Source organism: Nuphar pumila, chromosome 6 (assembly GCF_984573655.1).
Source record: "Nuphar pumila chromosome 6, dmNupPumi1.hap1.1, whole genome shotgun sequence".
Classification (NCBI taxonomy): Eukaryota; Viridiplantae; Streptophyta; class Magnoliopsida; order Nymphaeales; family Nymphaeaceae; genus Nuphar; species Nuphar pumila.
Genome location: NC_143254.1, coordinates 117856806 through 117872676, shown reverse-complemented (window position 1 = coordinate 117872676; position 15871 = coordinate 117856806). Strand labels below are relative to the sequence as shown.

The 15871-nt window shown below is 39.5% G+C and overlaps 1 protein-coding gene across 1 annotated transcript; it reads left to right on the top strand.

Moving 5' to 3' along the window:
• The first annotated feature begins 11652 nt into the window (after positions 1-11652).
• Positions 11653-15832, top strand: LOC149835882 (uncharacterized). The gene has a single exon (XM_090008816.1). The coding sequence runs from the start codon at positions 11739-11741 to the stop codon at positions 15147-15149; it is 3411 nt and encodes a 1136-aa protein (XP_089864942.1). The 5' UTR covers positions 11653-11738; the 3' UTR covers positions 15150-15832.
• Positions 15833-15871: the final 39 nt, after the last annotated feature.

The window sequence follows — 15871 nt, the reverse complement described above, 5'->3', positions numbered from 1 at the left end:
TGCTGGTGTACCATAGCTTTCAGACAAGGTGGTCGTGAGGCCCCACCCAGGGTTTTCCTCACTTAGGACTAGGGTTCTTAGTCATCCAAAAAAATGATCTCTTTATAACAATATATATACTATAATAACTAGAAAAAATCTTCTTAGCCTTAGTAGGACCCAAATTAGTAGCATGCGATATGGTAATTAGTCCAGTATAAGTTTTTTCATTTACATTAGTTAATATTAGATGCTGACCAACTCTTATATAAAAACCAAGATAATAAATTTAACAGAAAATGACCGTATAAATTCGACATGTTTTCCGAAATGCCTTATGATTTTTGATATTCTTCACATGTCCCGAATCACAAATATCTGAATTTAGAAAGGCTTTTTTACCTTTCGCACATGCAAACTTCCTTTCAAATATGTAATTATTTTTTGTAGAACGGTCTTTCTTCTTAGATCTGTATCTCTTTGATCCGACGTTGAAAACTTTTATTTTTATAGTGGTTGAAAAGCTGAGACACATGACTATAACTTTTATGTTTTTTGTCAAAATTGAAAACCCATCTAGTGTTTGTGTTTCTAAGTTTCAAAACCGAAATAGAAACATACTTTGCATACTAAACAACCGAACAATTTATCTTCAAAGAATGTTTCAACCCATAAAATGAAGAATTCTAGAAAAATATAAAAAAGAAAAAGAAACTAGACAAAAATATCTTTTCAACAACACCTTATTTACTAGAAAACGATGAACAAGCGTGGTTGCGCCTTTTTTGTCTGTTTTATGATATTTTCTGGTCACTTGCACCAAAAATCTAAAAAAATAGTAAAAATAGAAAAGATCACCTTGATTTGCGATTGAGAAGAAACATCTTCTGAAAAATAGATTGTTCAATATAGTCAGGGATGAGAAAGTCCACATAAAATGAGGAAGTTCACATAAAAATATGCGAGGATGGGGAAGTCCACATAAAATATACACGAGCATGAGGAAGTTCATATAAAATATACACGAGCATGAGGAAGTTCATATAAAATATACATAAGCATAAGGAAGTCCACATAAAATGAGAAAGTTCACATAAAATATACGCATAAAATGAGAAAGTCTGCATAAAAATAAGTGTGAATATCCTGTTAAACTCAAACTACAAAACTTCATAAATATCTAACTAAGTTTGCATATACCTCAAAAGTTTGCATAAAAATAGGTGCAAACATCCTATTAAACTTAGAAAGTCGCATGTTTATGAGGAAAATTTTATATATAAGAAGAACTCTACATATATTTAGGAGAAAATCACATGTATAGGAGAAACTCTGCATATATTTAGGAGGAAATCACATGTTTAGAAAAAACTCCGCATATAAAGGAGAAAAATCACATATATAGGAGAAACTCCATATATATAGGAGAAAAATCACATATATTTAAGAAGAAAATCACATATATATTTTATGTAGAACAATCTCTGCTTTCATATCTGTATCTCTTTGATTTGACATTAAAAACTTCTATTTTAATAATCGTTGAAAAGTTAAGACACAAACCTATAATTTTTCTATTTTGAGTAAGAGCCAAAAATTTCTTTAAAGTTTTTGTTTTTGAGTTTCAAAATTAGAATAGAAGCATGTATTGCAGACTGAAACAATCGAACAATCTATCTTCCAGAGAATATTTTTTCCCAACCACTCATTAAATCAATATGAACTTGGTAGCATAAAAATCTAATGTCTCAAACTTTCTTTTTTTTTCAGCATAGGTAGCAAGAAAATAGCATAGAACAGACAGAAAAGGCACAACCACACATATTCTACTCTACAAAGTATGTTTCTTTTCCAATTTTGAAACTCAGAAACAAAAACCCTAGAAGGATTTTGGGTTCTGACTCAAAACATAAAAGTTATAGGCCTTTGTCTTAGCTTTTCAACGACTATAAAAATATAAATTTTTTACATCGGATCAGAAAGATATAAATATAAAAACAAAGACTATTTTGAAAAAAAAAGTCACATATTTGAGAGAAAATTCACATATATTTAGGAAGTTTGCATGTGCAAAGAGTAAAAAAGGGTTTTTAAAATTAGATATTTATGATTTTGGACATGAGGAGAATAGCAAAAATTATGAAGCATTTTGAAAAATGTGTCAAATTAGCCATACAATATATGGTCATTTTTCATAAAATTTAATGTCAAATTGTATCAGTAATTTCTCTGGATTGGATGCGAAAATAAGATAAGGATAAATAGAGGGGGAGTGATCTAGGTAGTTCTAGGATAATGTGGATCATTTATATTAAGATTCAGGTTTGTCAATAGCAAGAAAATCATTTTATCTATGGCAGAATGGGATCTTGGATTGTGAATTATGTATCCACATGTCGGGTAAAAGTGTGGCAAAACTAGGGGTGCCAATAGGTTGGATTTAAATCCGATATCCGACCAAGTCCCAATCTGATTAGTTAGATTCAGCATAAAAAATAGGATATGATTGATCTTTTTCCTTTAGACATATCTGTTTTGAATGGTTGTATAAATGAAGTTCTTATACAATTCACATATGCAACTATTTAGTGGCATTTGTAAAATGACACTTAAATTTATCCATATAGTGCCAACTATGGTTGCCACTATATTTAACAGATTTGCAGCTATATGTCTACAGTGACAGGAACTATAGAGGCTAAAGAAGAATTGCCAGTGCACATATACTGGCAATTTTGATGATATTTCGTGGCAGTTTTTAATGCCACTAAAGACCACATTCCTTGTAGTGAGGGATGTATACCCATGGAGTTTGGGTCAGATATCCGGTCAAATAAAAATCCAGTTAGTTAGAATCAGATATCATTTGATTCATAACATGTGATCTAATGTGTAACTTTATGTCCAATTCTAAATCTGGATTCAATTCTAATCTAATTTAATGGATAGTCGACCGATTACATATAAACCTGTTAATTAAAGGCATTTTTTCATTTTGTGGTATTTGTATGCTTCCTATATTTACATAGTATGTCAGTTCTATATTCAATTCATATTATTTTTTTCTTTTGAATATGCTTGTTTTGCCTTTTCACATAGAAATCAATGGGTTTCATCCATTATCAGCTATCAAATGCCACAAAAGCTCATATTATAACCATAAGGGCACATATCACCAATTCTTTTGTCATGATTTTAATGTGTTGATAGCAAAATTTTTTATTATGTATTTTATTGTTTACATACCTATTTTTTAACCAGATTTTGAAAATATTATGAGACTTTCCATCATTGAGGAAAAAAAGGGATTTTTAGTTATGATTCTAGCAATAGTATTTGAAAAAAAAATGCAGTTTATTTTTCATATATATATATATATAATGCTCGAGCTTAATTAATTATGTCAGGTTTGATTTGTAAATTTTAAAGTGAATCTATCTATTAAAGGTTTTGCAGGTTCTAAGTTCTAACTTAATTAGTTGATATATGTAATAATATAAAAAAGAAATATCAATCTTTACTTTACATGTCACGTCACATGAAATATTGGTTTTTTACAAATTGGGCCCAGATTCAGTATGGTCCCTTTTATCCAATTTCAATCCATATCTGAATTTGAATCCAAATAGTCTGGATCCGATTATGCCAGATTTAATAATACCTGGAATAACACTGAATCCAACCTGTTTGCATTCATAAGCAGAACCGTTCTTGGAATGGTGAAGAAAAAGAGATTACTTGGTTCTCTCTGACTAGGGCATCTAACTAACCCATCAGCTCATGACTCGGCTCAGCTTGTCACTCATTATGTATAGGAAACTGAAATACGTAAACTAGTATCAACCTAAATTGTCATAATTTTTTTTGCAAATCTAACCCTGCATATGTATTAGGTGTGGTCCATTTGCTTGGAATCGACTATTGGATCATCGTAATCGGATCAAGAAATGTAATTTTGTATACTTGAATATTTATGAAAATTTTGACTCTTTGATTTTCAAGCCTTACAATATCCTTCTTATATATCGTAATCCAAAAAATCTAAATCGCATCCATACGATAAAATTTTAGAAAAAAATAAAATAAAAATCTTGATGCATACCAGTTTACATATTTAATTGGTTTAAATATTTCATTTACTCTCTCTCTCTCTATATATATATAGAGAGAGAGAGGATTACTAGAATATGAGAACTAATGTGTGAACCATGATTTTCAAGAATTTTTTATTCTTTTCTCTTAAATCTAACCGTATGGATGTGATCTATATGCTTGGTTTTATAAGAACCCTCTCTTTAATCATCTGATTTTGATGAATAAAAGTGACGTTTTTAAGGCTTTAAAAACAATAGTTCATAATCTTTATAAATATTCAAGCATTAAAAAATCACATTTTTTTTTATCAAAAATACACAATCCAATGGTTGATTTCTAGCAAATTCACCATGCCAAGCACATCCACATGGTTGGATTTTGCAAAAAAAGTGATGAAAAATGCTCATACTTATAGTTCTCATATTCTAGTGACTCTCTCTCTCTCTCTCTCTCTCTCTCTATATATATATATATATATATATATATATATATATATATATATATATATATATGAAGGGCCTTGTCTTAAAAGAGAGAGTTAGCATAAGCCTTGGTACTCGACTGTATTAAGTGAGCCTTTGTGAGTTGAGAACATGAATTCTATTGGTGAGTGTACTCTTTTTGAATGGGCGAGATCACATATAATACATATTCTGTCTTATTGGCATAGCCCACAGTTTTTTTTCTGATTGGAGCATTGAAAAAAAGTAGAGGCGTCCCTTTTGGTGCACTAGGAGCAAATAAGTCATTGGTGCATATGATATCAATGAGTTGAAATTCATAAGTGCAAGTTGTTTTGATTCAATCATACCCTATAAATGTGTTCAACACAGTCAAATTGTCAGAGATCATGTTTTTTTGACAAAAAAATAATTTTTAACTGCTAAAAAATTATCACATTTATGGCCATTGATTTTTAAATCACAAAAAACCATGTACACACGGAATTCCAGTGATTCAAAAGTCAATCCCCACCAGATAGACCTTGTAGATCATATGTATAAAGTAAGATTCACTTAAAAGAACACACATAATAAGATATTGCTTATGTATATGGGTAAATATTGACTATATAGGTGCAAGTTGTATCGTTTGAATCTAACCACATCAATGTGTTCATCATGGCACTTTTGACAAGGATCAAGCCTTGGATTGTACTTTTCTGATGTAAAAATGTGATCTTTTGAGTTATGAAATTTTGGCACATTATGGGCGGTTGATTTTTGGACCCCTTTAAAAACCTAATTACTTATTATAATCACATGATTCAAAACAAGTTTGATACTAAACAAACTATGGTAATATCACATAAGTAACATTTGATTTAAAAAAAAAGAAAAATAATGAAGAAAAAATGATTTCTACTCATTAGTTTTGTACCTTCATTAGTAGACAATATTTACCATATATATATATATATATATATATATATATATATATATATATATATAGAGAGAGAGAGAGAGAGAGAGAGAGAGAGAGAGAGAGAAGGGGGGGCTTCCCACTAAATGGTCCACACACCTGTTTTCAATTTAAAAACATTATATGCATAGGCATTTTTTGTCAAATCTGTTTGTGCCGATGTGATGTGATCTCTATTGTCAAAAACCTATAAATAGACTCTTGCTTCAAACTTTTTTGTTGAGTAGATAAGATTTTATAATATAAAAAATTTTAAACCTATTGATTTTTAAATCCTTATAAAATTTTACACATACATTTAAAAAAAACTTTACATAAGACTTGATTCATAAGCTTTTGACCATGAAGATCACATCAATACTGTTAAATTTGATAAAAAACATGTCTACGTATGATTTTTGAAAGTAAAGAAAGGTGAATGGACCATTTAGTGGTAGGACCTGAAGTAGCAAAAGTTGTCCCCTTAGCATAAATTATATCATATTATTGAGGCCCAATTCAAAGTAAACAAATGACTTGTTTGATCCCCTATCCTTGCACGATTTTTGATGAAAATCACATTGGGAACAAGGTGATGAAACAAACCTTGGACGCACCGAACACGTGAAACACAACATATGTGTCCTTATAATTTATGTATATTTTTCACTCCATCACCTGTTACGGTGAGAACGAGAACATGGGGGAGATGTTGAAAAAAAAACATGGGGAGGGGGTGTTCCCCGGACCCCCCCTCTCTCTCTCACCCCTATGCATGCCGGGCGAGGCCACCAACGACGGGCCACTCCATGCCACTGGTGACCTGCCACGGGTTTCTCTCTCTCTTCCTTTTCTTATTTCTTTCCCTTCTTATTCATTCATCTTTCTCTCTCTTTCTTTGTCTCTTCCCCTTCTTTTTCTTCATTTCTCTTCTTCGTTCTTCTCCTTCATTTTTCTTCATTCTTCTTCCTCTTCGTTTTTCTTCTTCTTCTTCATATTGATTTCTATTATTTAGGGTTTTCTTATTGATTAGGTTTTTTGAATCAAAATTTTTAAATTAGGGTTTTTAATAGTTAATTTAATTAGGGTTTTCTTTAATTTTTTATGATTAGGGTGTTGAATCAATTTTTTTAACTAAGGTTTTTTATAGTTAATTTGATTAGGGATTTTCTTGTATTTGATTAAAAAATATTTTTTTTTCTTTGGTTAGGGTTTGAATTAAGGATTTTTTATTTAATTTTGTGATTTTTTCTTATAGTTTTGGGTTTTTTGGTTTATTATGATTTATTTTATTGTTTTTTGAGGTTTTATAATTTGATTAGGGATTTTTTTTATTTTCTTTGGTTAGTTTTTTTTATTTAATTTTATAGTTTTTTCTGATAGTTTAAGATTTTTTGATTTATTTTATTGCATTTTAAGATTTTATAATTTGGTTAGGACTTTTCTTGTATTTGATTAAATATTTTTTTATATTTTCTTTGGTTAGGTTTGAATTGCAAACATTCTTATTTTTCTCTCAAATGACTCAAATTGTAAACATTCTTTTTAGCTTTTAGATCCAATTCAAGATCTATATTCGAGGCTAAAATCCATAATAAACATGTTAAAACACTCATATGGTCAGACTGAAATGAAGTTATCCGACCTATGATCTCTGTGTGTTCATATGTTGTTAGCATACAGCATAAAACAAATGTTGAACTAGCACAATCACTTAAAGAGTTGAAACAAACTTTGAACTCGGTATAGTTGTTTACAGGACAAACAGACTGTCCTTTTTATTCGTCCCAAAAGAACACTCACACACCCTCACAAAAGACTCATTTGTCACGGGGGTGTTTTGAGCTCCTAACAAGAGAGAGAGGAAAGAAAAAGGACTGCTCTTGTCGCCTATATGCAGTGTGGGGCCCAAAGCATACGTTGAAGTACCCAGCATACTGCAAGATTACAACTCGACTACTGCTCTGTTCATGTAACGTTTTCAATCATGGATAGCGTTCCTCAACAGCTACACTATGATAGAGGACACAATAAGCAATAAGACAAGAAGAGCTGAGACAACTCTCTCTCTTTCTCTGACCTTATAATTAGAGTTATAAGTTGAACAATCCAAAAGTTTTTAGACACGTTGGGCGTATCATCCAAGCAGTGCTTTTAATTAGTGGCCGTTTGAATCAAGCACCAAGTACATGGTTTTTGAGGCCAAGGATTGAATCCCATTATCATAATCTCACTGTGCACCGGCAACCCTCTTGTGATAGGTGACGACACTTGATTTTGTAGATTAGGTGACCTCTTCTCGACTCCATCATGCTTTCACCATGTGATCTTGATTTTTGCTTAATTATGCTTGATTGAAGATATCTTTCATGTGATAAGGATTTTCTTAATCTCGCATGTTTTTTTTTCCATCTGATCAAGAACCTTATGTGTTTCTTGTCGATCGGTTTCAAGATGCTTTAAATGTGCTTGATGCTCTTTCCCGAGCCTTTCTTTGATCTTCTAAATTCCGTTGAGATTGTTTTTCAAATTGTTGAATCAACCAAATCAAGAAAAACATCAATTTTTCTTAACAGGATCTTTTTTTTTAAAGCGATGATTTGAGAGAACAAGTGAAACTCTGATACCAATTTGATGTAGTGGACATGAAGAACACTCCTAAATCCTTTAAGAACAAGCATTATGGTACAACTACCAAACTTAAAAAAACTAGAAAAGAAAAAAAAATACAAAATTAAAAAAATAAACAAAAATTACTCATAATTTGATCACCTATATATTTTCTCTCTCTAAAATGAATATTTATAAAGAAGAGAATAAAACTCTAGAAACCCTAATCGTATCACGGATTTGAGATTCTGAATAAGATTCACAAATCAATATCCAACTACAATAATTAAAAAATAACATAAATAATTATGATGGACCCAAACGAACCTTATTAATCCGGTAGTGTCCTGCTCCCTCACCAACAACCCAAAGCTCAAGTCCCATCATTTGATGCCTGCCACTTGTACAAGCTCATAAATATCTTCCTATTCCAAAAAAAAAGGTTAAGTAGATTTTGGATTGAGGAGAAAACTTTCCCAACTTGTAAAGTGGCATCTGGAACTTGGCCTCGCTCTATTGTCAAACTCACAATTAGGTTAAGAAAACAGATAAAAATGGGTTTTTATTTTCCGGTAACCAGAAATCTAGCAAGATAGAGTCCTAATTGGCCTCACTGTATAATGTTACTTCATACCTGTCGCAGGTTTGGTTTGATATGAAGATGAATTGAACTCACAATATTTGACAACTCCTAACATCTTGATGCTTGCCCTAACCAACAGGGAAACCTAGGGGCGCAAATGGGTTGGATTTAGGATGGAGGTTTTGTAATTTTTGGCTGTTCCGGATCTGATTTGGATTCGAATCTCCATGTATATAGCTGTTCCAAATTGGATATATTTGCATCCCCCGCAACCCGGCTGGGGGTTATAAAAAAAGAAAAAAGGAAAAAGGAAAAGGAAAAGCTTTGTTTGGGACCATTATCCATTAAGTTAACTCCAGTCATGTATGCTGATAAATAGCCATAAATAACATATACCATGCATTCTAACAATCATTTGTTCCACAGTAGGGAAAGAAACTTAAGGTCAGTTTTCCTTCATGACCCATATACATATAACTGCATGTCATGCACCCTCGTGAGTTCAAAAAAACAAGAAAAAGAAAAGGTAAGAAGCTGCTACAGGGTTACCTGACCTTATTAAACTAGTCCTGGACCCAGCTCATGCACCACCGGACTCTGCACCCACTTCATGATGGTAGGAGCCCACAAGACTCACAGTCACTGACTCACTGGGTTCAATCATCACTATCCCATGTGGGGGTATCCTCACCTTTCCTTTCACCACATTCAGGTAGTGATATAAAGCACTTGACCAATAAAAACACTCAAAAATCAAGCTCTCCCATAAATGCAGCCACCTGTTGGAATGATAAAGGTGAGGAGAATTTGTAGACAAAATTTGATCGACTTTACAGTTGGCATTGAAACCTAGCAATACTTATTTTTGAAACTCACCAAGACTTCAAGACGAGTATCCATCGTTAAGAAACATCCTCTCAAATATAAAAGTAAAAAAACAAAGAAAAAAAATCCCAGGTGTCAGAGATTCAGAAGACCCAGAACAGAAGAGGTCAGAATATCACATGGTAGTGGCAAAAGTGTGATTTTGAGGCATGCCTTGTCCTAAGACTAAAGCGCAATCATTCTTTAGTTGCTAAAAGAAGGGTCGTTTCCTTTCAACTTTCGAAAAGGCTAATTTTAAAATGTCCAAGTCCTTTAAAAGGAAAATTTCACCTAGAGGGACAATTTTTGCTTGGTATTCAAAAATCAAGCCCGAGTTTTATGACCCAAACATTTTAGGCCCATCGTTTCTGCGAAGCCATCCAATAAGGACCACACTGTTCGTTAACACAACGAAACCCATAGGTGGCATCCCTTGCCCTAAGTTAGAAGTCTTACCAACTGGAAGCCAGCCAATGTGCGATCTTTCTTATCTTGAATTATCGAAAAAAAAAAACAAACAACACTGCTCGTTAACATAGGTGCCTTTTTCACTTTGTGTTGCGACGCATGTCTTATTGGAGCAGCTAGTGCACGTCGCCTTGTGATGGGATGTTGCAGGTTCAAAACTCAATGGTATAGTTGTATAACCCCAACTTGCCTATCAAAAAAATAAAATAAAAAAACCACAGGTGCCGTTTTCCTTTTTGGGCTACACCAAAAGGAAAACTCCTGGTTGGTCATCTATTAGCAGGCCTTGGGTTGGTAAAAAATCAGACGCCTCTTGCTCATTTTTGGAAATACTTTCAGTTTTGACGAGTTTCAAAGTCGTGATGTCCATATCAACTTAGTGACATTTACAAATCGATCCTACCAAATGAGTGGAGCTCATGCAAGCACTTCACTGACTGCTCCTGCCATAGGAGAACACATCCAAAATATACTTTTTCAATCAACGGTTGAAAACGATATTTCATATGCAAATTAACCATCGAATTAATGAGGACCTCGGTCTAGTTAACTGGCCACCTAACACATCCAAAATACACTTTTCGAAGGCCATGTTGAAAGGGATACTTCATATACATCTTAGCCATCAAATTAACTTCAGACTTTGTATTTGACAGTTTGATCGGGGGACTAAAAATAAGAATATTAAGTACAACAAAGTGAGTTTTTACAAGCTTGAGTCTTGACAAGACTTTCGAGTGCGGCAGGTCTCCTAGTCCGACGCCAAGTCCTCAGTTTACATGAAATCTTCATCTTTTTACCATATCTACTATACACATCATCCATATGACCTTAAGCAAATACCCCCATTTCTCCACCACACTTAGCTTGATCTTTGATAAATGTTAATTATAGAATCTAAATTGCTATTTACTTTTATAAAAAATGTATTACATATTTTGTCTTATCCTTAACCTAATCTCTTTTTTTTCAAAAATTAAAACGTACTTGCCAAAAAAAAAAGTAAGACACAAGGAGTTTGACTTAGTGGGATGAAGCCTAGACTGTTTAACGGGCAGTCTAAGTTCACATCTCATGGGCATCAATCAACCTCCTGCATAAGCCGAAGCTTGGCGACTCCTCGGGGTCAAGGGGTAAGACCTCAGTGTTTTATGCTGACATGGACAGAGATAGTAAGTATAGCGGTTTCTCAGAGTTAAAAAAGATAACCAAAAAAACAAGGCTTTTGATTTTCCATCAAATTTTGTTGCTTGAAAACAACAAGTTTTTTTTTTTTTCTTCTTCTTTTAAAGGATAAGTAAGCTATTGTTAGTAAAGTTAAATTAGTCATTTCAAGAGCATTTTTTTTTTAACAGAGAAAGCTAGGGTTTAGGCAGACCCCTACCAGTTATACAACTAATACAGGCCCCCCCGTTCGTATTTTCAACGCATAAATTTACTCCCAGTTAAACTCGTGGTTATCTCGGGATAGAAGTTTGAGGGTATTTGAAAAAACTAGAAAAACTTTGGTGGATATATTAGTTAGGTGCTTTTATCCTTTAGTGACGGAGGAAAAAACGGAAAAGAGTTTAAAAGAAGGAAAATAATAACTTTTTTGAAAAACCCGAGAGGAGTTTTTAACCAGCGGAATGGCGCTCAAAAAACCCTAGAAAAGCCCTTCAAGAACAAGTACAAAAGAAGAAGAAGAACGAAATCGAGCGACGAAGGGATGATTGAGAAGCCCTAGCTCATAGAAACAATGGCCGACGCCAACCAACACTCTCCCTCCTTCTCCTCTTCCTTCTTCTTCTTCTTCTTCTTTCTTCTGTATAGTTCCTGCAACTCTCAGCAGAGCCAGAACGAGACGGCGTTGGAGATCAGGGCTCTCGACTCCTTCCGCCTCGGTCTCCTGGACCCCCTCGGTGCGCTCTCCAACTGGAACGCCTCCTCCCCGCTGGCGCCCTGCGACTGGCGGGGCGTCGTCTGCGTCTCCGGCCGCGTCACCGAGCTCCGCCTCCCACGCCTCCGCCTCCAGGGACCCCTCTCCCCTCAGCTCGGCCTCCTCTCCGGCCTCCGGAAACTCAGCCTCCAGTCCAACCTCCTCAACGGCACCATCCCCCCCTCTATCGGCCGGTGCTCCATCCTCCGCGCCATATTCCTCCAATCCAACGCCCTCTCCGGGACGCTCCCGCCGGAAATCTTCAACCTCACCGAGTTGCAGGTCCTCAATGCCGCCCAAAACCTCTTGACAGGGAGAATCCCCTCTGGCGGCCTTCCGGCGAGCCTCCGGTTCCTCGATCTCTCGTCTAACTCGCTCTCTGGAGAGATTCCGGCCAATGTGTCTGCCTGCGTGCTGCATCTGCTCAACCTCTCGTTCAACCGGCTGATCGGGGAGATTCCGGCGAGTTTTGGAGAGAGTGCTTCTCTGGAATACCTCTGGCTTGACGGAAACCTACTCCAAGGAAGCATTCCGGCGGCCCTTGCCAACTGCTCCCTTCTTCGCCACATCAGCGTCCGGGACAACGCCCTTAGAGGCGAGATTCCGGCAGGGATTGGCCGGCTTCCGAACCTTCAGGTGCTCGCTGTCTCGCACAACAACCTCTCCGGCGTGCTCCCGTCCTCGCTTTTCTTCAACGCCTCCGGCTCCTCACCGCCACCGCTCAGGATCCTGTATTTTGGGTTTAACAAGCTCACCGGCATCGCTCCGCCAGGGAACAATGCTGCCGGCGGGGTCGCAAGCTCGCTGCAAGTCCTCGACCTTCAGAGCAACAGCATCGATGGCGAGGTTCCCTTCTGGCTGGTGAATCTGACGTCCCTCACTGATCTATACCTCTCTACAAACTCCTTCACCGGATCTCTGCCTGAGTCCATTCGAAGAACGACGTCATTGCAGGAACTGAGGCTCGCCGGAAACCGTTTTACCGGAGGTATTCCTCCGTGGACCAGGAATTGCAGCCTATTGCGGGTCCTTGATCTCGAGGACAATAAGCTCTCCGGTGACATTCCGGCAGGGTTGGGATCTCTCACAAGCCTAAGGACGCTAGCTCTTGGTGGAAACTCGCTCTCTGGGACGATTCCTGTGAGCTTCGGAAATCTTTCGACTCTTGAAACGCTGTCTCTGAGGTCCAATAATCTAACCGGAAGCATAACCAAAGATCTGATGCGGCTCGAGAATGTGAGCCTTCTGGACCTCAGCGAGAACGCATTCACCGGCAGCATTCCTGCAGAAATTGGGAATTTACATGGATTGTGGACTCTGAACCTGAGCGGCAATGGATTCTCCGGCAGCATTCCGGCAAGCATTGGAAACCTACTGAATCTGCGCACTCTTGATTTGAGCCGGCAGAATCTCTCCGGCGAGCTACCAATGGAACTGTCCGGGTTGCCAAATCTGCAGTTCCTGTCTCTATCAGAGAATTCGTTCTCAGGCAGCGCTCCGGTTGGCTTCAGCAGCTTGTTGAGTCTGCGGTACTTGAATCTATCCTCGAATCGGTTCTCCGGCAACATTCCAGCGGTTTTTGGCTTTCTGCAATCGCTGGCCGTTCTCTCCCTTTCTTCCAACAACATATCCGGCTCAATCCCAGCGGAATTGGGCAATTGCTCCGATTTGGCAGTACTGCAACTGAGGACGAACCGCCTCTCTGACGAAATTCCGCCGTACCTTTCGCGGCTCACCCACCTAAGAGAGCTAGATCTCGGCCAGAACAGCTTGTCCGGTGACATCCCGCCTGAAATCTCAAACTGCTCATCGCTGGCTTCGCTTTGGCTCGATCAGAACCACCTCACCGGCAACATACCGGATTCATTAGCCGGGTTGGCAAACTTGAAGATCCTGGATCTCTCTGTCAATAACTTGACCGGAGAGATCCCCGCCAATATGGTGCAAATCACCGGCCTGCAAAGTTTCAACGTGTCTGATAACCAACTAAGTGGAGAGATCCCGGTGCTGCTCGGTTTCCGTTTCTCTTCTTCGGATTTCGCCGGAAACGCAGATCTCTGCGGCCAGCCGTTGGCGAGACAATGCAGCAAGAAGAGGAAGAGACCGAGGGTTCTGATACTGATTGCGATCGTCGCCGGCTCCTCGATCGTTTTCTGCATAGCGGCATTGTGTTGTTTGGCGACGGTTGCCTGGCTGAGGCACCGCTCCGCCATGAACGGAGGGAAGAAGCGGAGCCCGGCGCGATCGAGCGTGGCCGAGGCGGGGGCGGGCGACAACGGTGGGAAGCTGGTGATGTTCAATAACCGGATCACGTACGTGGAGACGCTCGAGGCGACGAGGCAATTCGACGAGGAGCACGTCTTGAGCCGGGGCCGGCACGGGGTGGTGTTCAAGGCGTGCTTCAAGGACGGCACGGTGCTCTCAGTCCGGCGTCTCGTCGACAGCTCAATTGAGGAGGGGGCGTTCCGGAAGGAGGCTGAGTCGCTGGGCAGGGTGAAGCACCGAAACCTCACGGTCCTCCGCGGCTACTACATCGCGCCGGACGTCCGGCTGCTGATCTACGACTACATGCCCAACGGCAACCTGGCCACCCTCCTGCAGGAGGCCTCTCACCAGGACGGCCATATCCTCAACTGGCCCATGCGCCACCTGATCGCCCTCGGCGTCGCCCGCGGCCTCGCATTCCTCCACGCCGCCTCCATGGTCCACGGTGACGTCAAGCCGCAGAACGTCCTCTTCGATGCCGATTTCGAGGCCCACCTGTCTGACTTCGTGCTAGAGAAGCTGACCGGGCCAACCGCGGCCGAGGCGGCGTCGACGTCGTCCATGCCGGTAGGCTCGCTCGGATACGTGGCGCCGGAGGCAGCCGTGACGGGGCGGGCGACGGGAGAGGCGGACGCGTACAGCTTCGGGATCGTGCTGCTGGAGCTGCTGACTGGGAGGAGGCCGGTGACGTTCACCCAGGACGAGGACATCGTCAAGTGGGTGAAGCGGCAGCTGCAGAGGGGTCAGATATCGGAGCTGCTTGAGCCGGGTCTGCTGGAGCTCGACCCGGAGTCGTCCGAGTGGGAGGAGTTCCTCCTGGGAATCAAGGTGGGCCTGCTCTGCACCGCACCCGACCCGCTCGACCGCCCGTCGATGGCGGACGTCGTCTTCATGCTCGAGGGCTGCCGGCTCGGCCCTGACCCTCCCTCCTCCGCCGACCCCACCTCCCAGCCCTCTCCCGCCTGAGCGAGCCCCCCACACACCCACCCCGTCATTCTTCAACAAAATTTTTTTCCCTTTTAAAGTTAGAGATGAATTCCACATGTGACTTTTTCACTCTTTCTGGTGGGTTCCGGTGGTCTCCGAAGAGTGTCTTCGCGGTCAAACTTTAGAGACGAAACCGCGCTACCGACAGGTCAAGAGGGGGTGGGGTCCGCGAGAAGAGATTGCCTCTGTGAGCGCCACGTGGCGAATCGCGGGATTGGAGGCGGGAAAGTAGCCGTTACGGCCGTCCTTGAAGTCTGGAGAGAAAGCGGCAGCAGGGAGCGGATTTAATGAGGAAACACGTCAGCGGGCGCGTTTTTTCTTGGTGTGTGTGTGTGTGGAGTAGAGCAGCCAGGGCCCGTGAGTTGTCTGTCAGATATAAACGTCTCAAAATACCTCGAGATTGGGGAGGAGGCTGGCCCACCCAGTGGGGAAGGTCTGGCCATCTGGGTGGGAGACTGGTTGTTGGGGTCCTCTTTGGCTATTGCTTTGAAGGCTATAGAGAGAGAGAGAGAGAGAGAGAGAGAGAGAGAGAGTTGACCCAGCCCCTACTCAACCCAACAACCCTCGTGTTGTGATAGAATGATTTGAGGATGGTCAAATCATAGAATGTGGACAGCCCATTTTCTTATTAAATTCCAATTCTTTTCTTTCGACTTTGCCATTAATTGTTTTCACTCGCTGCTCTTCTTCTGTCATATTAC

Coding starts and splice junctions, on each gene's coding strand:
- LOC149835882 (XM_090008816.1), top strand. CDS start 11,739: ATGGCCGACGCCAACCAACACTCTCCCTCCTTCTCCTCTTCCTTCTTC.